Source organism: Phyllostomus hastatus, unplaced genomic scaffold (genome assembly GCF_019186645.2).
Source record: "Phyllostomus hastatus isolate PE091 unplaced genomic scaffold, TTU_PhHast_1.1 phas_contig_86, whole genome shotgun sequence".
Classification (NCBI taxonomy): domain Eukaryota; kingdom Metazoa; phylum Chordata; class Mammalia; order Chiroptera; family Phyllostomidae; genus Phyllostomus; species Phyllostomus hastatus.
Window position 1 is genome coordinate 87,246,723 of NW_025333977.1, and position 25,233 is coordinate 87,271,955.

General features: G+C 42.9%; 2 protein-coding genes across 7 annotated transcripts in view; both read left to right on the forward strand.

Annotated features, from left to right (window-relative positions):
• Nucleotides 1-107: 107 nt before the first annotated feature.
• ADPRH (ADP-ribosylarginine hydrolase) lies at nucleotides 108-6,955 on the forward strand. 4 transcript variants are annotated; one of them, XM_045851082.1, is made up of 5 exons: nucleotides 1,176-1,237; nucleotides 2,282-2,317; nucleotides 2,565-2,607; nucleotides 4,595-4,955; nucleotides 6,245-6,955. In XM_045851082.1, exons 3-5 carry the CDS (start codon nucleotides 2,580-2,582, stop codon nucleotides 6,657-6,659), a joined length of 804 nt encoding a protein of 267 aa, XP_045707038.1. In that variant the 5' UTR covers nucleotides 1,176-1,237; nucleotides 2,282-2,317; nucleotides 2,565-2,579; the 3' UTR covers nucleotides 6,660-6,955. The 4 variants fall into 4 exon arrangements, with proteins under 4 accessions (XP_045707036.1, XP_045707035.1, XP_045707034.1 ...); XM_045851080.1 differs by lacking the exon at nucleotides 1,176-1,237 and adding an exon at nucleotides 108-218 and having other exon boundaries at nucleotides 2,282-2,607; XM_045851079.1 differs by lacking the exon at nucleotides 1,176-1,237 and adding an exon at nucleotides 1,052-1,153 and having other exon boundaries at nucleotides 2,282-2,607.
• Nucleotides 6,247-25,233, forward strand: part of PLA1A (phospholipase A1 member A) — a 48,656-nt gene continuing 29,669 nt past the window's right edge. For 2 of the 3 annotated variants that reach the window (XM_045851075.1, XM_045851077.1), the window contains exons 1-2: nucleotides 6,247-6,365; nucleotides 22,189-22,372. In XM_045851075.1, coding sequence (XP_045707031.1) covers nucleotides 22,300-22,372 — 73 coding nt within the window. In that variant the 5' untranslated portion in view covers nucleotides 6,247-6,365; nucleotides 22,189-22,299. Of the gene's footprint in view, nucleotides 6,366-22,188; nucleotides 22,373-25,233 lie in introns of those variants that run through there. The other variant, XM_045851076.1, reaches the window with a different exon arrangement.

A 25,233-nucleotide genomic window follows, 5' to 3' on the forward strand; every position in this document is an offset into this window, starting at 1 on the left:
GGCCAAGCGGAAGGCACAGGGCACCCTTTCAAGGTCCGTTGAAACTGGGCGGGGTCCCCAGGCCTGGTGACACAGCTCCACCCCTGTCCCGCAGAGCTGGTTCCTGCCGAGTCCGGCCGGAGTGCACCGCTGCCGGATGCGACCAGAGATCTTCCCGCGCTACGAACTCCCCGTGCCTGACCCGCTGAGTCCCAGGCGCCCCAGTCCCCGGCCTCCAGGTACTCCCCCGGCTGTGCTCTCCCCTTTCCCCTCCCGCCCTCCCCCGCGCTCTCCTTTCCCGGCAGCGACCGGTCCCGCCCGCTCTCCTTCCCCTCCCTCGCCCTTCCTCGCCCTGGCCCCTGGTGCACGTTCTCCCCACCTCCCCAGGGACCAGCTGCACCCCAGCACTGCGTCCCCTGCGCGCTCTCTCCTCCCTAGCGGTGGCTGGATGCCCCCCGCCCACATCCCTCCTCTAATGGGCGCGTCCCCCACACCCCTCGGTAGAGAAGCAGAAGTCTGCCGGGAAGCGACTGACCAGCCTTAGTTTTGAATTTATAGGTCGGGGCGAAAATGTAAACTGTAAAAGTTCAGAGGAGTTTAAGGTATAACACCGTTCTGAAAGTGACACGCTAGTGCATTATGTGTGAAAGTTAAAAGGATTTTCCAACAGAAAGAGATGGTCATTGTCCCCTGCCTGCGACTCACAAAACAAATACTCGGTGGAGCCAGAAGGAATTACAGAAAGGAAACTGAGGACATTGGGAGAGGGAGGGGGTACAGAGGGACTAAAAGTTGGTCCTCTGAACCGCTTAGCACAGGACGTGTAAGCCCCTTCCTCCCCCAGTCTCCAGTTGAAAGTTCAGAAAATCGAGGTCCAGGGTGGGTGGCTTGTCCACAATCACACAACTGAGATTCTTGGCAGAGTTAGGTCTAGTAGCCCAGAACTCCAGTTCCTAGGTGTCATCTCTAAGTAATAAAGCACATAAATAATGTTTTACAAATATCCTTTGTAAGCTAAGCAATTCAGCGGGATCAGTATTGGCATGCTCAATCTTCAATTACTCTTTTTCAGGTGCTTACCAGCCTGCATTCCCAGACCAAAGCAGGGCAGCTGGGGAAGGGCTGCTGGAAGCCGGAGGACTTGAACTCTAAACCTTGAGTCATTCGAGTTCAGGCACGTGGGAGGGAGGATTGGCATCTTGGATGTGGAAAGAGCTTGAGCTGAGGCGACAATGTGCTAGTCTACTGGTTGTTAAAGGTGTTTAGCTGGCCTATGCAAGTGGAGGGGTTGGGTCCAGCAGGGGCAGACAGGAGGGCTTTGAACTTGAGTACTACAGGCAATAGGCTACAGTGGAGAACTGGAAGTGCACCTGCAGGAAAACCAGCACTTTACCAGAATTAGATTTATGGAGGTTATATTAGCTGAGATCCTAGGCCTCTAGAAGTTAATAATTTAGAAGAAAAACAAAATTTAAATATTGCTGTTGAAAGGAAGGTTGTTAGGACAAGGTATTCTGGTTCATAAATAGAAAGTCTTTCCCCGGTTGTGTATGAGTAATAAAAATAGTGCTTCACAGAAATTAATGTATTTACTCCTCATGACAAACCCAGGACATTGTTACTACAAGGATATTTTTTATCACCATTTTAGAGATGTAGAGGCTGTGGCACAAAGGGGTTGCCCCAGTGAGTAGGTTTGTGCTGGGATGAGTGGCCTGAAAGCAGAAGATTCTGGTCCCAGAACCTCCGCTCGCTGGTTGTGTGAATTTACCCTTTCTGGGCCCCAGTTTTCTTATCTGTGAACTGCATCCTAGTAATGAGACAGTGAATGTAATGAGACAGAGAATGTGCAGGTGCCTTGTGAACTGTGCATTGTAATGGAAAGTACTATTTAAGTGAAGGCGGGATGCACTTCCAAGGCCAAATCCCAACTAAAAAGAAAATGATAAGCTTGGTTGGACTTGTAGAATGTAATGGGCTTATCACTTGCAGAGAGGCAAAGATGAAGTGGTAGTTAAAATTGTGGACTTTGAAGTCAGATAGACTCTTAGCTATGCCTCTTAGCTCTGTGACCTAAGACAAGTCACTTAGCATTTCTGAAACTGAATTATCTCTGTAACCCTCATTTCATTCGTAAAATGGGCCTACTAATACATGCCTTGTAGAACATTTGTGAAGATTAAATGAGGCGCACTTAATACAGTGCTTACAAGTAGTGAGTGCTCAATAAAATGTAGATAAAGCTATTTTTTTCCTGATTCTTCTTTCTCCTCATCCTCTGTGTGTCTTAATTTTCCCCCAGAGACAGCCTCATCATGTGTGGAGGACTAATTGAGAGGTATGTGGCTGCCATGGTGCTGAGTGCAACTGGAGATGCCTTGGGATACTTCAATGGGAAGTGGGAGTTCCTCTGCAATGGGGAGAAGATTCACCAGCAGCTGGCCCAGCTTGGTGGCTTGGATGCCATAGATGTGGAGGGGTGGAGGGTCAGTGATGACACGGTGATGCACCTGGCTACAGCAGAAGCTCTTGTGGAAGCTGGAAAAGTCTCAGAGTTTGATCGACTGTATTCCCTTCTTGCTAAGCATTACCTAGACTGCATGGAAGACATGGATGGCCGGGCACCAGGTGAGGACAGCCAGTGGAGGTTCTGCACAAGTGGAGAATAAAACAGGGTTCACTGATACCTCAGCTGGTTGGAGCGTCGCCCCATAACCGAAGGGTTGTGCGTTCGATTCCCAGTCGGCACACGTACCTAGGTTCCCAATTCAGTCCCTGGTCCAAACGCACACAGTTCCTGTTCTGGGCATGTGTGGCACCGGTGTGTATGGAAGCTAACCAATCGATGTTTCTCTCTCCCATTGATGTTTCCTTTTTCTTTTCTCCCTCCCCCACTTTCTCTAAAAAGCAACGAAAAATGTTCTTGGGTGAGGATAAAAAAGTAGTGATTGAGATTTACATATCAAGGGGACAGTAGTTTTTATAGTTGTGATAAAAATAGGAACAACCTAAATGTCCCATAATTTATTCAATTATGGTGATAATTGTTAGCCACTTAAAACTGTATAGATAAATATTTACTAATATAGAAAGATACTACATATTGAGTGAAAGATAAGTGGGTTGCAAGACAGGATGTATCTTGTGAATTCACTGTTATAAAGGATGCATGGATATCTGTTGGGACAAGTCTGGAAGAATATACACAAAGATGTTCATATTTATATCTGGGTAAAGGGGGTATTTATATTTTCTTATTTCTTTTTGCTTATTCATATTTTCTAAGTTTTCTGTAATGAATTAGTATAAAGAAAACATTCTTTTTCATTTTCAAGAAGAACAGAAAGTGTCTTGTACAGACCTCTTTTCTGTCCCAGGTATGCTCACAGTGGTTCTTGTCCACTTTGGAAAATGGTTACAGCCACTTGGACAACCAGGTGATTTGAATCACCTCTTGCCTAGCCCGTCTCACCTGCCTCTCCTCCTCTGGCAGCTTGAGCTGCCAGAACAAAATGCCACAGATTGGTGGCTTGATGAACATTTATTTTCTCACTGTCTAGGGGGCTAGAAGTCTGAGATTAAGGTGTTGACAGGTTTGGTTTCTCCTGAAGCCTTTCTCTTTGGCTTGTAGATGGCCTCCTTCTATCTGTGTCCTCTCACAATGCACATCCCTGGTGTCTCTTTGTGTGTCCAAGTTTCTTCTTTTAAGGATACTGGTCAGGCTGCTTTAGGACCCACTCCAACATTCTCATTTTAACTCCATCACCTCTTTAAAGGCCCAATCTTTAAATACAGTCACATTCTGAGATACTTAGGAGTTAGGGCTTCAACATAGGAATTTTAGATTATAAGCTGATGAAAAGCACCTCCTGATGAAAACTGCCCCCCACCAGACACCCAGGGTCGCTGGTGACCCCAAGGATTGGCCTTAGAAGTTGATCTGTTCATTCCTTCTCCATATCTGATATGTCATCAGTTTGAAAAGTGGAAAATTTCCTTTGTTCACTTATGCCTTCCATGGCCTTGTTGTGAATAGACTGACCATAGGGAACAATAATACCACACCCCATGGTATGTTACTACCACTGCTTGGTGCAGGTGTGCATTCACTGTTCCTAGCAGGATAGGCTGATGGGAGAAACCTGATTATACCATTCTCACATGGGGTTGGGGGGACCAAGGGCAAGTTGTAGCTCTGAACCCATTGCTCCGTCTCTGAGCCTAGCACTCTTCACTCTAGAACTGTGTCCTCTTTCTGACATTTGGGAATTCCAGTTATGAGGTTCTCATTGGGTTATTTAATGGCTTGGGCTTGGAGCATGATGGTTTTGATGGAGCCACTAATAAGCTGATTATGTGATTTTGAGAAGGTTCTTAAGCTCTGAGCCTTAGCTTATTCATTCATTGTGATGTCTCAGTAATAACTCTTACCATGCTAGGAGTTATATATAAAGTAAGGCACAGTATTGGCTTGGAGTTGGGAATTTGAGGCATTTGTCATATTTTTTTGGCTTTCCCTTTCCATTGAAGAAACTTGAAAACAGAACTTGGTCCTTCCTGCTGCAGCCTCTTCTTCCATCACACTGACCCTATGCCCAACTTGGCTCTTCCCCAGGTGGTACTTCAGTGCAGAATGCCATGCAGCTGAAGCCAGACCAAGCCAATGGCTGGAGGATTCCCTTTAACCATCATGAGGGAGGCTGTGGGGCTGCCATGCGAGCCATGTGCATCGGTCTTAGGTTCCCTCACCTCAGCCAGTTGGACACACTGATCCAGGTGAGCATCGAGAGTGGCCGAATGACCCATCACCACCCCACTGGCTACCTGGGAGCCCTTGTGTCTGCTCTTTTTACAGCCTATGCTGTGAATGGCAAGCCTCCCCAGCAATGGGGAAAAGGACTGATGGAGGTGCTACCAGAAGCTAAAAAGTACATTGTCCAATCAGGCTACTTTGTGGAGCAGAATCTTCAACACTGGTAAGTTTGTAGGTGCATGCTCCAGCTAGGAAATAGTTGACTTTGTGTGCTCACATGCTGGCCTGTGCATGCCTAGAATTCCTAGATCATAGCAGCTGTCATGGTTCTTTCTATCCAGTTTTGTCATCCATGCCATCCAGCCCCTCCCTGCCCACCTGCTAAGGATTTCAAATTCAATTCTAGCAGTGGTTGCCATCAGGCAGCCAAGTGCAGACCTCAGTGAGTAGTGCAACTGCGGTGGTGCTTCCCCCATGTATAAGGATCCTGTTCTGTATTCTAACTTTCTACAGTTTTTATGGCTAACCTATACCGAGATGAACTTTCCTGTTTATCTCCTGGAACTTGTTTTTCAGTGTTGTCTTGACACACAATATTTTGAAATCCTTGCCTAGAATGCCCGAGAAATAGTTTTTCTACTAGCTAATTAGTAGGTGGAAAAACCACGTCTTTCACTTTTTCTGAGTTTACTGCACATTGCCTTTCTTGGAATAAAAAGGTCCAGAGGCTTTCTCCTGAAATCACACATGGTCATGATATTACAAAGTCCCCTTTTGGAAAAAAAAAAAACCCTCTATAAGATGATGATGTATTAATTAGTTTGACTAATTATTTCACCATATCTATCTATATCAAATCATTATGTTGTACACCTTCAACATATACAGTTTTTATTAAGAAAATAAAATATAGTCCTGGCTGGTGTAGCTCAGTGGATTGAGTGCCAGACTGAGAACCGAAATGTTGCCTGTTCAATCCCCTCTCAGGGCCTGGGCTGTGGGCCAGTCTCAGTTGGGGGTATGTGAGAGGCCATTAATGGCTCCATGTTTCTCTGTCACATAAGTGTTTCCCTCCCTCCCTTTCTCTCTCCTGTCCCCTCTCTCTAGGAATAAATAAATGACAGAGGCATCATTAAAATCAATTATTTTTTAAAAAGAAAAATGTATAAGAACAGACTAAATAAATAAAGTTTCTCCCTTGAAAGGTGATACTTAATGCCATTCTCAACTCAGGAAAAACAGACCTTTACTTCTCACCTTTAACTTGCGATGCGTCTTTTTAATTTAGCAACAGTTATCAGTGCCTTGTTTCTATCTATCCTTAGCAAAAACGTATTGAATCACTGTTACTTAGATAGAGTTCATTTTGATTTTTACATCGTTTTTGAGTTAATGCAAGAGATTGAAGTCATCTTGGAATTTTCCCTATTCACACATCTATCTAGTACCTTCCCTTATGGTTATCAACTTTATTTTTTCAATTGATTGTAGTTTTTTTTTTTCTTCCTACAGGTCCTATTTCCAAGACCAATGGGAAAAGTACCTAAAATTCAGAGGGATTTTGGATGGCAAATCCACCCCTACCTTCCCCAAGCCTTATGATGTGAAGGAGAGGGATCAGTTCTACACCTCGGTGAGCTACTCTGGCTGGGGCGGCAGCAGTGGACACGATGCCCCCATGATTGCCTACGATGCCGTCCTGGCTGCGGGAGATTCCTGGAAGGAACTTGCCCACCGAGCCTTTTTCCATGGTGGAGACAGTGATTCCACGGCTGCCATTGCTGGCTGCTGGTGGGGAGTTATGTATGGTTTTACAGGAGTAAGTCCCTCCAACTATGAAAAACTAGAATACAGAAAACGGCTGGAAGAAATAGCTAGGGCTTTACATTCTCTTGGGTCAAAGGAAGATACTGTGCTTGCCCTTTAGGGAAATAAGATGTTCGTTTCTGGTGGTTTCTTTTCTGTATTGTTCCTTTGCCGCTCAGTTTCTTTTCATTTTTTTCCAAAGTCAAGAGTCTTTGTTTTTTTTCAATTTATTCATAAATTTTTTCTTTATGAACTAATGACTTTCACCAAATCTATTTAGCAAAACATGTTACTTGTTTTTTGCAAACAAAAGATAATTTTTATTTTTTATTTTATTTTACTTTTTATCGTTTTTATTGTTTGAATACAGTGGTCTCCATTTCCCACCACCACTTTCCCCCACTCCATCCACCCCCACCTCCCACCCTTGATCCTACCCCCTTTGGCTTTGTCCGTGGGTCATTTATACATGTTCCTTAACAACCCTTTCCCTTCTTTCCCCTGTTATTTTCCTCCCTCTGCCCCTCTGCTTACTGTCTGTTTTTTATTTCCATGTGTCTGATTATATTTTGCTTGCTTGTTTGTTTTGTTGATTAGGTTCCACTTAAAAGAGAGAGCATACGGTATTCATCTCTCACTGCCTGTCTTACTTCACTTGGCATAATGCTCTCTAGTTCCATCCATGTTGTCACAAATAGTAGGGGCTCCTTCTTTCTTTCTGCTGCATAGTATCCCATTCTGTAAATGTACCACAGTGTTTTGATCCATTCATTTACTGATGGCCACTTAGGCTGTTTCTAGCACTTGGCTATTGTAATTGTGCTACTATGAACATTAGGGTGCATAGGTTCTTTTGGATTGGTGTTTCAGGATTCTTAGGGTATAATCCCAGCAGTGGAATTACTGGGTCAAAAGGCAGTTCCATTTTTAGTTTTTTGAGGAAATTCCATACTGTTTTAACTTTGTACTCAGGAAATTTTGAGATAAAGCCCTTGGGCACATGAAACTCAATCTTCTCAGGCTCCTTTTGTTCTTCCTAAATCTGTCTGTCTTCTTTTCCTGAAGAGTCTTTATCTCAATTAATGGGGTTGGCATCTCCCAAGCTAGAAATCTCATAGCCTCCTACTTGAGTCTTTATTTTCATCAGCTAATCTTTCACTAAGTTTTTTCTGTTGTTTCAGGTTGGGTTCCCCCAAAAGTGAACTCCAGACAAAGATTTGAGTACAAGTCATTTATTTGAGAGGTGATTCCAGGGAGCATTGGTAGGAACATGGGGAAGTGAGACAGGGAAGGGAGGGGAGACAGTTTGAGCAGGTTATCACTGTCAGCAAGGGAAACTCAGTCCATTTGGCTCCTCTTTGTAAGACAGTCCTCACAGTGGTCCCACCTGAGGTACCAGCAAACTTGGGTTTGCTTATTTGTCCACTGACTTCCATCTGACATTGGTCATCCTCACTGCTAAGTTCCTGGTGCTTCTTAGCCTGCATCTTGTGCAAGCCAAACACGAATGTCTCAGGTAAAGATCAGAGATGCTTGCAGTGGCAAGCTGTAAGGTGCATGAGAACAGCAAGCATTATATGTAGGGTCCTAACAGAATCTGCTAGGTGTTTCTATCTTCTAAATATCCTTTAAACCTATCACCTCTTTTACCTTCTTGCACCAAGTATTTTTCACTTGGATTTCTGAAATCCAGGCCACTCAAGTATGGGGAGATTCTGCTTCTGGCTGTTGTTTGAACTTTCCTGGGCATGGCACTTAACATGTTATTAGTTTGTAGTTGCCTATTTACTTGTCTTTATTCTCTAGAAAGAACTTAGCACACAGAAATATGTAATCAATATATTTTCAATAAGTGTTATTAATTAGCCTCCTATCTCCAGTCTTGCCTTCTTCATTACCCTAAAGAGTTATCTTTACAAATAACAAATCAGTCATGCTGAATTTCGAAACATGTTCAATGACTACATCATCCCCTCTCTTAATTTCTTGATGCTCTTCCCTCTCCTTTTTTACTTGGTAAGCTCATACTCATCCATCACACCTCAGCTCAGGTAGACCCTCCTAGGTGAAACCTGATCTGGTTATTCAGGCATGTGGCAGCTTTCTCTTTGCCACATGCACAGCCTTCTGTCCCTAGCTTCACCACACTGATTCTATTGTGTGGCAGTTGTCTTCCAAATCAACTTCAGGGCTCCTTATGAGGGATTGTGTCTTACTCTCTTTGTGGCATCTCTGCCTGGCCCCTGAGAGACATTCAACAAATGGTTAGTGTGGAAGTTCGAGATTTGTTGATGTGAATGTGTTCTACATGCATTTCTATCTCTGTTTCCTGTGCCTTCTGCTTCATGATTGCCAGAAGTGACCTGGCCAAGATGCACTGAGAGAGACTGAGAGATTGATGCTTTAATCATGCCTATATGCTGACATAAATGGGACAAGGATCTCAACTCTGTATTTGAAGCAGGATTCCAGCAAAGGCTTGGGATTTCTCATTCTTTCATATGTAAAGAGAGAGGGAAATCCTGAAGCTCTTTTTCTGGCTCAAAAAACTCTCACACATATTTGTATATTTCAGAAAAAAAGATGTGTTTTTAAGTATTACAAGTAGGACAGCAGATGCTTCAGCAGGACAACCCAATCAGAATTACAGACTTTTAGGGATGGTGGGTTACAATTCACAGGACATAGTAATAATAATCTTTCAAAATTCAGGTGTCTTAAAAGACTCTTTTGTATAAATATTTTGAGGACCATTTTAGAATAATAGAAAACAGTATGTACATTTTTACACAGGATTCCTGAGCAGACAATTAAGATGGAGAATCTCAGGTCCATTTTCAATTTTCCTCTTGATAAAAACTGACTTTATAATTCAGAATACTGTGTGTTTATCTGTAGCTGTAGAAGAGAAACCGTTTTCTGGACTGTGTGACTTGTTGAGGTGGTTGGATGGTGGTGCTTTGACGTGGTCTGAAATTGTCCACTGTGGGTACTGGCTCTATGTTCTCCCAGGAGGTGCAAGCCAAGGTCAGCCACTGCTTCTGTTCTGTCTGGGACCTCCCAGCATGAGCTACAGAACTATCTGCTTATGGCCACTACTTGTGCTGGGGTTGGAGGTGCCCAGTAGAGGCCAAGTTGTGAACCAAGGCCAGCTACCACTAGTGCTAAGCCTGGGGCCACTTAGCAAGAGGTCCAGGGCATGCTGAGGACACATGCTGCTTGTTTGAAAGATTTTAGGAAAGTCTGAGGCATGAACCAAGACAGGATATTTGTGTGGAAAAGCCACTGGAACAGCATATTGGGTGGCGTGGGGCCTCAGGGACTCACCAGGGATGGGGAAACAGTATGAGAGACTAGGACATGGCGCCTGCCCAGTACCTCTGTGGAGAAGGAGCTCAGCAAAAAGGGGCCACATGCTAAACCTGACAAGCTTGGAGGAAGCCTACATTGCTGCCTTACAAACTCAGGGACCTAAAGTAACCATATGGGATGGTCTGAAATTAAAAACTTTCTAACTAAAAGCAGATCATGATGGTTAGTCATGTCCTAGGCTAGAATCTTCCCTGACAAAAGTCAATTTGTACCTTAATTGAGCCTGTCTGTTGTGTTTTTGCATCTATGATAACATACCTTTGGAATGTCAAGTTTCCTGTATTTTGTTGTTGTTCAAGTACAGTTGTCTCCGTTTTCCCACCACTTTTCCCTGCCCCACCTGCCCTTACCTCCCACCCTCAATCCCACCTGCTTTTGGTTTTATCCATGGGTCCCTTGTACATGTTCCTTGATGACCCTTTCCCTTTTTTCCAGCATTATCCCCTCCCCTCTCCCCCTGGTTACTGTCAGTTTGTTCTTTATTTCAGTGTCTCTGGTTATATTTTCCTCTCTTCTTTGTTTTGTTAATTAGGTCCTACTTATAGGTGAGATCATATGGTATTTGCCTTTCACCACCTCGCTTATTTCACATAATGCTCTCTAGTTCCATCTATGCTGTCATGAGGGGTAGGGGCCCCTTCTTTCTCTCTGCTGCGTAGTATTCCATCATGTAAATGCACTATAGTTTTTTGATCCATTCATTTACTGATGGGCACTTAGGTTGCTTCCAGCACTTGGCTATTGTAAATTGTGCTGCTATGAACATTGAGGTTCAAATTTCCTTTTTCCAGATCCCTCAAAGCATAGATACCTCACCAGGGGGAGACCACAGATCCTCTAACTGTTATTGTTATCATGTTAATTGTTGACTGTTAACGATCCTGTACTTACCTATGTAAAAGAAATATGTGCCTATCATTTTACTTTTTATCCAATTCCAGATGTTTCCCCATTTTGCTGTTTCCCACCTCCCTAATCTATCACCAGTGGATTTCATATAACCAACTTATGTCTTCTCTTTTGATTGTAATGTATAAAATAGGATGCAAAGCTGCCATTTTTCAGAGCATTTTCTCAATCCATGGAGGTTTTGTTTCTCAGTGATTGTCATCAGTTTAGCTCAAATAAACTCATAAAAATTCTTACAGGTTTGGATATTTCTTATATTGACAGAACAATAGCCCTTGCCAGCACTTCTGTCTGGGAGAAAGCCACCCCTCTAGCCCTTGCCCTGATGTCAGACAATTCAGCTCTTTCCTGTATGTCCCTGGTGCCTTTCAAGCTGCTACCCTAGAGCTGGGGCTCAGAAGGAGTTAGTCCAAGTAAATCCATGAGCAGGCCCTTGAAGAGGAACACCTGGGACTCCTGAAGCCCACTGTCTCACTCAGCCACAATCCCTGCTGGTTTTTACAGCCCGAAGTTGTGGGGACTTCTTCTCCTGGCACTGAAACCCTGGGGAGCCTGGTGTGGGGCTTGGACTCCCACCTCCAAGGACCTCTGCAGCAGAGATATCCCCCCCATTTTTATTCACCACACAGGGGTATGGGATAAGCCCATTCTGCATTTCCACCCTTCCTCTCAGTCCTTCCTCTCAGTCTGATGTGGTTTCTCCTTTCAGGCAGTTCTGAATGATGGTTGTACTGTAGTTTAGTTGTAATTGTGATATGGTTGTGGTACTGCAAGATGCGAGTACCACATTTACCTATGCCACCATCTTAACTGGAAGCCCCTTTCTGAGGTTTCTCTTACCAGGAGTTAGGAAAGCCTGCATTTGCAACGTGCAACATTTGCCCTTTTCTATTAGTACTGACCAAACGGCAGACCTGAGATGCTGAAATTTTACAATATAGAAAAGGGCAGAGAGTATATTTAACAAGTGGAATAGAAGGCGTGACCTATTTTGTAACTGGTTTGGCAAATGGTCTGAGGAAGCAAACATGAAATGATTTTATTTTTCTCCAGCTATCACCTTCATGCATACTCTTGAAGCTGCTTTTTCTGTCCCTTAGCATTATCATGGGAGAAACTCCCAGAAACTCAGTTCTTACTGACACAGTAAAGAATTACACATCAGCAAGCCTATTAGCATGTAAGCAAAGTTTATCAGTACTAAGTTCTAATGGGAAAGCAACAGTAAGGGTGGCAAGAGCAGGGTAGCCAGAGCCCCGGTGGCCAGAGCCCCAGTGGCCGGCACCTGGGTGGCCAGGGCCCCCTTCCCGTGCCCCCCATCCCCAGTGTGGCAGAAAGAGCTAAGAGAAGTCCTTTTTCTGAGGACTTACACGATTGACAGGTAAAGGTGGTGCCAGCTTCCCCCAGGCAGATGTAACTTCCCAAGTATAAGTATGTTTGGGGGTCTGTTAGCCTGAATCCTTATCTTGCTCTAGACTCTATTTGTTCATTTTGTATACATGACAGGAGGCAGACAGTTAACCAAAGTTGCTTATAGGCTTTTCTTTGGGCACTGTAGTCCCCCTCTCCTTGTCTCTTCCAGGCCTTAGGATAAATACACAGTGTCAAGGTTTTCCTTTTCCCAGCTAGTGGAGATGATACACATAGACTTTCAAGGGCTTCCCTGCCTGCTACACTGTCTTGGTGTTTGGAGTGCCTGGCAACCTTATTGAACCAGGCTCAGGAAAACTGGGTCAATGGGTAACCTTTTGCTTTTAGCTCCCTGTATCAAGTTCTAGTTAGATTGCAATGGTGAGGGCCCTGCCTTTGTTTCCCCTCTGATTGCTCACTCTACCGTAACGGCATCATCTTGGGTAGATCACACAGTTTTTTGGTTTTGGGGTGTGTGGGGGGGTATTAGAAACTCAATCTAGTCTATCCCAGTCCAGTTTTTTTTAAATTTCAGCTTTATTGAGGTATAATTGACATACAACAATTGTAAGATATTTAGAGTATACGTTGTGGTGATTGGATAGATGTGTACATTGTGAAAGGATTTCCTCCATCTAATTAATCAACACACCCACCACCTCACATATTTATCCTTTGTGTGTGTGTGAGAACTTTTAAGTTCTACTCTCTCAGCAAATTTCAATTATACAACACAGTGTTATCACTCATAGTCACCTTGTTTTAAGTCAGATCCCTATACCTTATTTATTTTATAGCTGAGCGTTTGTACCCTTTTGCAAAGTCTTTCCTATTTCCCCCCCCATCCCAGCCCCTGGCAACCACTTTTCTATTCTTTTTTTATGAGTTTGACTTTAAAAGAATTCCAAACATAAATGACACTATGTAGTTTTTGTCCTTCCTGTATGGATTATCTCACATAGTATAATGCCCTCAAGGTCCATTCATGCTGAAATGTCAGTCTTTCCTTCTTTCTCATGGCTGAATCATACACACACATATGACGGATAAATAAAATGTGAGATTATTTTCTTTATCCATTCATCTGTCAAAAACACAGGTTGTTTCCATATCTGGACTACTGTGCGCAATGCTGCAGTGAACATGGGAGTGCAGATACGTCTTCAAGATCCTGTTTTCATTTCCTTTGGATATACACCCAGAAGTGGGGATCCCAGTCCAGTTTAATTCTAAAACTTTAATGTCTTCTTATCTCTCCACCACGGTCAGTCCTGGGGCCCAGAGACTTAGAAAGTGATGGAGATCTGGATGCCCCTTTAATGCCTCCCCTCCATCTTCTGGGGCTCCTTGCTCCTCTCCATGTTGCCTTGAGTCTGGCCTCATGTGTGGAGCACTGGTTTGGAAGGCTCAAAGGGGTCCACTCCCCCTGAGGGAACTCATCCTTCCTGGTCACATCCACTGGTGGGAGTACAGGCTGCTATCTGCCGCTGTCTTCACATTCCCCTCGTCCTGCACACATAGGCCCAGAGAACAGGCCTGGCCATCCAGCAGACAGCTAGCTTGGAAACAGATGCCACTGTCACCTTCATGTAGTCACCCTCAGTCTCAGCTGGCATACCCTCCTTCATTTGGCTTGAGGGGTAAGGAAGAGCACTGCTGTGGACAAAAGGGAGCTACATACTAACCCCAACAAGCTCAGGGGAGGCCTGGGTACTGGCGTTAGAAACACAGAGACAGAAAGTAACCACATAGGATGGTCTGAAATTAAAAGCTTTTCAACTAAAAGCATTTTATGGTGGGCAGTCATATCCTAGGCTACAATCTTTCCTGACAAAAGTCAATCTTTACCTTAATTGAGTCTGTCTCTTGTCTTTTTGCATCTATGATAACATACCTTTGGAACAGCAAGGTAACTTCCCTTTTTCCAAACCCCTCAGGAGCAACCACCAGAGGAAAGACCACAAATCCCATCATTGTTATTGTGTTAATTGTTGGTTGATAACTATCCTGTACCCACCTATGTAAAAGAAGTGTGTCTATCATTTTACTTCTTATCCAATTCCAGAGGTCCCCTGTCTTTGCTTTCTCCTGCCTCCCTAATCTAGCACCAATAGATTGGTGTAATCTATGTAAACCCCTTACACCTCCTCTTTTGACTGAAATTTATAAAATAAGGTACAAAACTGCCATTTTTCAGGGCATTTTCTCAACTAGTTGAGGTTTTGCTTCCCAGTAATTGTCAGTTTGGCTCTAATAAACTAAAAAAATTCTTCAAGTTTGGACTGTTCTTATACTGACACCACCTTCCCTGCCCATTCAGGAAGAGAATGGAAAACTCCCCACACAACTGTGACTCATGAATTTTCTTCCAAATCCATGGTTTTCACCTGGTGGAGGAGGGGAAGGGAGGTCTAATCACAGAGCAGTTCTGTTTACCTTTAAGTCCTACAGGGATTTGGCTTTCCAAATCCTTCAGTCTTTTCAGAGCTTGGTGGGGAGTCGGGGCAGGAGGGTCGGGGACTTAGAATTTGTTGTTTAAGGTGTCAGACTTTAGCTATAATTGGAGACTACAGAGAAAGACTCTTTAGAAATCTTATTATGTTTGCTTTGCAGATTCTCTTCATCACAGGCACACTTCAAAAAAAAGTTTAGACTTTCACACTCATTCCTGGGTTTTAAGATTTTCTCAAATCTTAAAACTTCTTCCCCAAACTCAACTTGTGCCCTTGGTTCTTATTTCTCTGAGAAAAAGAAAGAAGCAGTCAGAACTGTGCGCTCCCATCACCACCTCTGCTCATTCACCTGCCCCTGAGCTCATGGTCTCTGGCTTCTTTCCTGACTGAGTGCTAGTGTGTGGTATGTGAGTGTGTGCGGGGGAGGGGAGAAAGGACAGAAAGGGAAAGGAGGAGGGTGGGAGACAAGGTGAGAGGATGAGAATGAACAGGGGAACAAGTAATAAACTTAATTATGAGCACAATGTTATAGAAATCAATAAAAATAATCCGACACAGAGTATGAATTTATCATGTTTATCAAGTTAATATATATATATATTAATATATATTAATATATATATATATAAACTGAAAAACAGAAAAGGTCATGCTTAACATTATGGAGATTAATTTTTTTTGATCTGCTGTGTGATGATTCTTTATTTGCTCTGTTTCCTGAGATTGTTAGATGTTGTCTAGAAGACTTGGTAGTATATATCTTTTTAAGAACTGCAAAATTAACTTTGGCCTCATCCACCCTTCTCCAAGCTTCTTCCACCACCATGTTCTCCATTTAGTCTTGTTTTTTTTTTTTTTAATTTGTCTAGGGCAAGTAAATGTGCATTTTTTCTTTTAATAGCCACAGAGCTCCTGGGAGTGTGAGGGAAGGAATGGAGACACTGCTGACTTTGCCGTCAATCCGGCCTATGGGGTTAGCTCCTTGAGGAGTGGCTGCTGGGGTCTGGTTAAAGATCCAGGGGTCATCCAGACAGGGCATGGGGGACAGCCTTGCTGTCAATTTTTTCATCTTTGGGGTTTGGTGGTTGGGAAAATGACATCCAGAGAGTAGGTGAGACTCTTTCCATTCAGAGAAGGAAAAAGAAGAGGAGGAAGAAAAGTTGTGTGTCCGGCACTTCAGCACAGCCCATTAACAGACGAAGAAATTAGGCTTAGAGATGTTACCAATTGTCCAAAGTCACTCAGCCAGGATGAGGTGGAGCTGGGATTTAAACCCAGGAATGTATATCTTCAAAGGCTTTTTTCTTTGCACACCCTCTACTACCCTCTAATTAGCTATAATTTGAAAGTTTTCCTTAGACAAAGCCAAAATAAAACCCAGGAGTGAGATGGTGAAGGCAGCAGCCTGTGCCCTCTTTATACCTTCCTGCAACTATGAGGCAAGTTCAAGAGGAAAGCTAGCTATGGGTTTGAGATCCATGTTTGGGACAAGGGTAGGGAGGGGGCAGAGCTGAGCCCAGGTACAACAGAAATGGACAGAGTATCTTCATTCTCTTCTCTTCTCAAAGAGCCTCCTCTCTCTCTGCCACCAAGGAGACTCCATCCAATGCCTGGGTCATGATGTAGACTTCTCTCCCTACTCTGCTCGATTACACTTGCCTGACTTAAGGTTCCTGCTGGAACTGAAAAAGTTCATGCTGCCAGTCACATCCCAGAACCAATAAGCAGACATAGGGATTGAAGTTTTTTTAAGTATATTTTATTGATTATGCTATTACAGTTGTCCCATTTTCCCCTTCACTCCCCTCCACCCTGCACACCCTCTCCCACTCACATTCCCCCCCTTTAGTTCATGTCCATGTGTCGTAAGTTCTTTGGCTTCTACATTTCCCATACTATTCTTGCTCTCCCTCTATTTTCTACCTACCATCTACGCTACTTATTGTCTGTACCTCCTCCCACTCCCCTGTTGCTAACCCTCCATGTGATCTCCATTTCTGTGGTTCTGTTCCTGTTCTAGTTGTTTGCTTAGTTTGTTTTTGTTTTTGCTTTAGGTGTGGTTGTTAATAATTGTGAGTTTGCTGTCATTTTACTATACATGTTTTTTTATCTTCTTTTTCTTAGATAAGTCCCTTTAACATTTCATATAATAAGGGCTTGGTGATGATGACTACTTTAACTTGACCTTATCTGAGAAGCACTTTATCTGCCCTTCTATTCTAAATGAAACCTTTGCTGGATAAAATAGTCTTGGATGTAGGCCCTTGCCTTTCATGACTTGGAAGACTTCTTTCCAGTCCCTTCTTGCCTGTAAGGTCTCTTTTGAGAAATCAGCTGACAGTCTGATGGGAACTCCTTTGTAGGTGACTGTCCCCTTATCTCTTGCTGCTTCTAGGATTCTCTCTTTCATTTTTACCTTGGCTAATGTAATTATGATGTGCCTTGGTGTGTTCCTCCTTGGGTCCAACTTCTTTGGGACTCTCTGAGCTTCCTGGACTTCCTGGGAGTCTATTTCCTTTGCCAGATTGGGGAAGTTCTCCTTTATTATTTGTTCAAATAGCGTTTCCTCTCGTTGCTCTTCCTCTTCTCCTTCTGGTACCCCAATAATTCGGATGTTGGAATGTTTCAAGATGTCCTGGAGGTTCCTAAGCGCCTCCTCAATTTTTTGAATTCTTGTTTCTTCACTGTTTTCTGGATGGATATTTCTTTCTTCCTTCTGGTCCACACCGTTGATTTGAGTCCCAGTTTCCTTCCCATCACTATTGGTTCCCTGCACACTTTCCTTCATTTCACTTAGCATAGCCTTCATTTTTTCATCTAATTTGTTACCAAATTCAACCAATTCTGTGAGCATCCTGATCACCAGTGCTTTGAACTGTGTATCTGATAGGTTGGCTGTCTCTTTATTGCTTAGTTGTATTTTTTCTGGACCTTTGATCTGTTCTTTCATTTGGGCCATTTTTTTGTTTGTTTTGGTTTGATGCACTTGTTACATAATGAGGAGAGGAGCCTTAGGTGTTCACCAGGGCAGGGTAACCCACGTTGCTGTGTTGTGGTGCTGTATGTGGGGGAGGGGTCTGAGAGGGAACAATGGCACTTGCTCTGCTCTCTGCTGGATTTCAGTCCCTTCCTTGGCTTCCCCAAGCAAATTGGGCCCTTCTGGTGCTGATTCCCATGTGGGTGGGCTTGTGTACATTCTAGGACCATGTGGGTCTCTCTAACAAACTCTCCTGTGAGGCTGGGAGTTTCTCCCAGCACCTCAACCCCCACAGGCGTTTTCAATTGGTGTTTTGAGGCTTTATTTCCCTGAGCTGGGACTCTGGGTTGTATGGTCTGTCTTGCTGCCCAGTTTTACCTGGTTTGTCTGTGCATGAATGTGGGACCGCCTGGTTCTGCAAGCCACCTTGCATGCCAAGCCCGTCCACAGTCCTCTGCCTTGCTGGGTCCACCTGCTGCCACCTTGAGCACCTGGGTCTGTCAGCCACCCCCCTTTTTTTTTTTTGCCATAACCCCTCTCCACCCTGACTCCGCCCTCCTACTGGTCTGGATGACTGTGTCTACTTCAACTCATTGGTTGTTGGACTTCCATACAGTTCAATTTTCTGTCAACACTGGTTATTATTTTGTGTCTAAATTTTTGTTGTCCTTATTTTGGTTGTGCAAGGAGGCACAGTGTGTCTACCCACACCTCCATCTTGGCCGGAAGTTTGGGATTGAATCTTTATGGGCACTTTATTCAGATGGCTAGCAAAGGTGGTGGGTTATAAACCTTAACAGACCATATTAAATTCCATTTTAAACTGACCCATTTTATAAGGAGAAGGAAAGTGTAGGTAAGGGGTTTGGAATTCAGCTAAAATGTTAATCAGATAAAAAGCTGCAGTGTCCTTTCGTTTGTCTCCTGTGAGGTGGTCTTTATCTGTGTCCTGGGTGGTGGGCATCTCACCTTGGAGCACAATGGCCCAGATACCATCTTGATTGATTGAGTCCTCCTGAGGCACAAAGGTGGAGCTGCTTATGGTCTCCTAGAGTCAGGGTGGGTCATACCTTTGGCTTCTGAAACAATAGCTTTTTACATACTTTGGTTACTAAGCTTATTAGCTATTACCTAAAACTAAAATTTTCTAACAGTTAAGTCCCCCACCCCATCACTACTATACCTTTTTGGGCCTCGGTGTCATCATCATCTGTACTAGCTAGGTGGTCTTAGGCTAGTGCCCCCTCTCAGGGTTTCTGGGCTTGGAGCCCCTGGACTTTCACCTCTAACATCCAAAGAGCATGAGCCTTAAATGAGGTTGTCTAAAGATTGAGGACAGAATCAAAAAAAGAAACTTGGGGTTCCCCTGATTTATAGAGCTGCAGATAGAGGCTTGTACTTCAAATTCATGTTTCCTGTCATTTTGGATGATATGTGGGCAATCACCTCCCATTGTCAATGCCCATAGGTGGAAGTCATATAAATGAAAACTTGAAATACATATTAGTGCAGGTGGTAAGTGGATGTGGCAGGAGTAGGAAGGTAGAACCTGAATGAATGAAATTGGGAAACATGGCATTGAGCAAACAAGTGACTCTCCAGCAGGATGATTTCCACTGGAGACCACTCTAGTGGAGGCAATATTTGGGGTGAGATGGGATTTCTGGTGTTTGCTATTCCACACCAGCCCTGAATCCAGGAGACTGATGTGTAAAGTCTTCTCTGAGCAAATATTTATTGAGCAACAGTTATGTGGCAGACACTGTGCTAGCTGCTGGGGATCCTACAGTGAGAAAATCATCCCAGAATTTTGCTCTCCTGAGGCTGACATTCTCCTTGGGGTAGACAGAGCACATACACTGAAAATCAATTGGTGTTTCCCTCAGTGTCTGCTGGTAGAAAGGTCTCTATCCTCGACTCCTAAAATATGTCACTCCATTTCCTGTGTTACCCAACTAGAGGGGTTCATTCACCTGCACATCTCAAAGTCCAGTTAAACACAAACAGGAGTTTGCAGCAAAGAAAGTAAAGGTTTATTTAAGGAAATGGCTCCCAACCTGGAAGTACAGGTGAACGATTGCTCCAAGACCTGGTTCCCCAATGGCTTCTAAGGAATGAGTTATATAGGGAAGAAATCATTAGTCATGGTAACTAGCAGAGTTAGGGTTGTGGTCTCTACTTACTGGCTGGCCCTAGGGTAGGGGTGGTTGATCATTGCCTCTTGTCCTGATGTCAGCCATGGCAGCACTCTGTCCAGTCTTTCAAGGGTGTGGTTGGGAGGTCATTCTGCTTTTCTAGGTCTGGACCTGAAACACAAACTGAAGTCTAGGTGTTATCTTGAGTTTGACTGAAACTCTGTCTCTGTGGTCAACAGACCCAAGGCTTTGTTCCTAAGATTGTTTGATTCTGAACAGAACCTCATTGTCCCAAGAGCTTTATAATTAAGGGAGAGGGAGGTGGGTGAGTCAGGGTTATGGACAAGGCCATTTTGAATCAAAAGGAAAGAAAGGGGAAAAGGTCATATTGAAGAAATGAAGTGCCTGTGTGGTTACACTTGGCTCTCAAGCAGTGTTCCCCAGGCCACTGGCCTTTCTGAACCCTAGTTTCCTCACTGGTAAATTGGAAATGTCTACAGTAAGAATTACCAGAAGACGAGTGGTTCTAGCATGCATATAATTCTTTGAGGAATCCTCTGGAACTGCAGAGTGCTGGGCCCAACCCCAAAGATTCTCACTGGGGATGGATGCAGCAAAGTATTCCAAGTTCCTGGGGGATTTTGAGGCAGGTGGTCATGGATGGGACTACTCTGTCCCCACTTGGAGAACACTGTAGTAGATGATGAGTGTAAAAGGGAAAGTGCTCTCTAAAAGGTCACTGGTATTAATGCCACAGATAAGCAATTGCTAGAATAACTGGCTTGACATACCAAAGCTGGCCTTGCTGTAGGTAGCCATGAAAATGGCCAGCCCTCCATCTCCTGCTGTGGGGAGCCTAATCTGAGATGGTCTCAGTTGCTGCTTCAGTTGCTGCTGTTCTGGACTCCCTTCACCCCAGCTCGTCTTTGTGTTGAAGTTGACCCCTGCTACTGACTCAGTGGGGCTGGGGCTGCAAATACAGGCTCATTACTGTAAGCACTAGACAGCTATAATAGGAGACTTCAGCTTGAGTATTCCCTGTTGCTCTGGCCATAACATTCTAGGCACTTTGGGGCAGTCCAAGACTCTTTCTGTGTAATTTTCTTTCCTTCCTCCTCTCCTGAATCAGGGTCTAAAGGCTCTCCCTGTCTTCTTTACTTCCCCCATTCTTCATAAGTATTATCCAATAATTCTCTTGCCCATCTAGTCCCATCTTGGCCTCTTCTGCTCTGAGTGCCTGAATGAATACACCTGACTTGGTCTCTGACATCAGAACAGCCTTCAGTACAGCCCCATTTATTGCCATGCTCCTTCCCGGTGGCAGCAAAGCTTGATCAGCGGGATCATATGTATGAACGGAAGCAAGGGCCAGCCCCTCCAAAATCATCTTATCCCCATCTTTGGCAGCCCTGGCACAGCCATGCTGGCACAGTACCAAAGCCTCTTCAGGGACTATAGCTGTCTGGTACAGTGGTTCAGAGCATTGTCCCCAGGGCTAGCTTGTTCTGTTTCAAATCTCAAGTCTGCAGGACCCTGTGCAAGTTACTTAACCTCTTTGTGCCCTCAAACTGTGTGAAACATGTTTGTGGACAGGACTCACTTCATAGAGCTGTTGTCCAGAAACTTCAAAATTGGCCCTGCAGGTAGGTTCTCTGCATCATATTGCAGTGTTACAATTTAAGGAGCTGGGCAAGTGCCCTGCCCTTCCCCTTTCCTAGGCATGCCTGAACTAGCTGCTTGTGGTTTCTGCAAATCCTTTGGGTGGGAGAAGCCACAAGGAACACTGGAAATGCCGTGGTTCCAGGCCAGCTCTACCACTTACTGCAACAGGGCCTCTATAAGGTCATTTTCTTTTTCTACTATTCATTTTATTTGTGAATTCAAGAAGTTGAATGTTTCTTCCTAAATGGTTGGATTTCACTTCTAGCCCCAAGACTCTGAAAGACTAGTACTCTCTAGAGGCAAACTTTGTCTTCTTTCATTCTGCCCATTAAATGTAGTACACTGAACATGTGTTATTAGCTCAGCCTGTGGTAGGCACTGGGGATTCAAAAATGTAAAGAGAAGGTCTTTGCCCTCAAATTGCTTAGAGTCTTCTTAGGGAGACAAATACATCCACAGATAATTCCAGTACAATGAGGGTTTTGTAGTTACCTAGAGATGAAAGACTTCTGCTTTGGTTTTTACTAACATTTTATAATGGGAAGTGGGAGAGGTGCAGGAAATAGTTTCCTGATGACATTTGGCTCAGAGAGGAAGGACAATGTGTTTCAATGTCCCCTGCTTTAAAAAATAAAGAAAAGAAAATGAAAAAGATATTTATTTTTACTGAGAAAAAGAAACGGAAAAACTGTGGTGGTTAAACAATTAGGCAGTTTATTTTTTTTTTTACAGGCCAGGAGGCTGGTTAATTATTAGTGAGACCCGAGGAGGTGTTTGGTGTTCAAGAGTGTGAACGTCTGGACTACGTGATGTTACCCCAGCTCTGAGACTTTCGGCTCAGCCATGTGCCCAGGCTTCTGGGAAAGATGCTTCTGGTCATGGGGACTCCTTCTGTGGTTCAGCGTTGGAAGTGCAGGTAAATCAGGGGCTCAGGAGCTGGGTGGAATGATTCTGTTACTCAAACCACTGCATATGCAGTGCTAACCTTTGGAAGAACCCCTGAAAGTACTCTCTCTGGAGATGAAGTGGCAAGAGGGAGAACAAACCCTACAATTGTAATGGCAATGACGGTAATCAGGGCACTTTCTCAAGTCAGAAGACCTCCCCTAGTTGTTTTACTAATTGTTCTAAAACCCTCATTATTCATTTTCACCTGGCATGGGTCAGGATGATTGTAAAAAAATAAAATTTAATTAATTCCAAGATGTTATTTATTTTTACCTGATAAATGTTCATCATTCCAAGATATATCTTATATTAAAACTAAAATTTTCCAAACTAAAGATTTTGTCACTGAGCTTGTCAGACATCCTTTTTTATATCACTGACTCAACTCAAATTCAGGTTTATCATCCTTCCTGGCAGAACACTGATAACTCATCTCTGCCAATGTTGGGTGATGGTTAAGACAACTTTCCTCAGATGCCATTTGCATTCTACCTTTCCCATTAAAAACCCCACACACTGTGTGCCTGATACAGCAAATCGAAACTCTCCTGTGGCATTGAGATTCTCCAACTAGTGACAATCCCTGCCTGCCCCCAGCAGTGGCACCACCCTTGGAAAGCTCCCTTCCCCTGGTCCCAACAGTGGCCTGCTTTTCTGTCATCTCCACGAGACATTTAATTATCTCTCTCTGGTTTTAGACTGTGGTCTTCCTTCTGCCTGGAGTTTCTCTTCCTAGCTTTTCCTTCATTTCAGCTCTTCACAGTTTCCAAGAGAGCTTCCGTGGTGCATATCTCCCCTGCAACGCTTCATCCCTCTACTCAGCACTCCTTCCCTGCTCCAAAGTTCAGCTTGGAGCTGAATGAGTGTATTTATTATCTGCATCAGTGGGTTGCTTTTAAAAGGTGCTGCCTAGTTTCATGTGTCATTTATTTGTGTATGTGTATAAAATGACCCCCATATATACATATTTGTGTGTATATGTGAAAGAGAGAGAGAGAGAGAGAGATCCTTCCATATCAACACACAGAGCTGTCTTGCTTTTTAAAACATGGCTGTTTATACACTTTATTCTAGATCTGAAAGGACTTACATCTTATACATTTTTGATAGACATGAGAAAAATTGCCCTGTAAAGAAGTTATAACTACTTATTAATATGTGAACATAGCCATTTCCCTACCTCTCTGCCAATACTTTGTAATATCAAATGTTTTTCACATTGTTAATCTGGTAGGAAAAATAATATTACATTGTTGTCTTAATTCTTATTATGATTTCTCCTTTGTCATCTTGCTTAAGTAATCATCCTATAAAGATAATCTCTCATATTTTTTTTCTAAATCCTATGGACTAGTCCAATTAGACTAAGATCACCAGGGTCAAATTCTTTGGTCATGGCATATTTAAAAAAATTTTAATTTAATTTTTTTGTTTTTTATTTTTTAAAAGATTTATTTATTTAGTTTTCAGAGAGAGAGGGAGGGAGAGAGAGAGGGAGAGAAACACCAGTGTGAGAGAGAAACATCAGCTGGCTGCCTTTCGCATGCCCCCAACCAGGGACCTGGCCCACAACCCAGGCATGTGCTCTGACTGGGATTCCACCTGGCAACCCTTTGGTTCACAGGCCAGCGCTCAGTCCACTGAGCCAACCAGCCAGGGTGAAACAGTTTTTATAAAATAAAGAAGATGTACTTTAAAGACTTGGTAGAGTTCTCAAATTAAACCATCTGACACTGGTGGATTTCAGGGTCAGAGAAGACTCTTGCTTGCTTGCCAATTCCATTTTTTTGATCCTGGTAGGTTTATTTGGGTTTTCTATTTCTTAAATAATTTTCAGTAAATTATATTTTTCTAGAAAATTATCTATCTCTTTTTAGTTTCCAAGTGCATTTGTCTGATAATTTTTAAGAATATCTTTTTATCATTAATGTTCTACAGTTTATACTATATTTTGCCTGGTATAGATGGATTTATTTTTTATCTTGCTCATGATCCTAAGAACAATTTTTGATTAGTGAATTCATTCTTAGCAATTATCTTTAAAAAATATTGCTTCCTCTCCCATTCTCTTCCTTTAGAGAACAACTACTAGGTAAATAATGTTGGAGCCTCTCCACTTATTGTGTACTTTTTAAGTGCATCTTTATATTAAAAAATTTATTTTATTTCTGTACTAGATATCATAGGGTTGACTTATTTTTTCAATGACTTTCTTTTTTATTTCCAATTTTCTAATTAACTTTTTCTTATAAATCTTATTCTATTATTTATGCCTCTTTTTGTTTCCATAATTTAGTATGCTCTGTATTTTTATCCTTGTATATTCTCAGCATACTTATTTTAAAATATATGTCAAAGGTTTTTTAAACTTTATTTCACCTGGAATGAATTCATGGTCCACTTACTGGTTTTATTGACTGTTTTTGTAAGCATTTGAACTCTTTATGTATGTAAGCATTTTGTTTGTAGGTTATTTATTTATTTAATTTGAAAAATCATTATTTTAATTTTTGTTAAATCCCTGAACATTGACATCAAATTATTCCACTTTGATATGTTTACTCAAAAGTCTGTCTATAACAACAAAAGCAGTAAAACATTTCAAGAAAGAATAAGGTAATAGTGATGTTAAACTGTCATTAATATACAGTATTTAATATTATTAGTTTGATCTTCCCCCCATTACTTAACATAGACGAGAATAGCAGCTCAAAGGAGAAAATAACACAATAAAACCAAACAAATAAAGCAAAAGACAGCTTGCTCAAATTTTTCTTCTATGGTTTTTAAGCACAACCATAATCAAAATTGCCATTTCCTCAAAAGTTT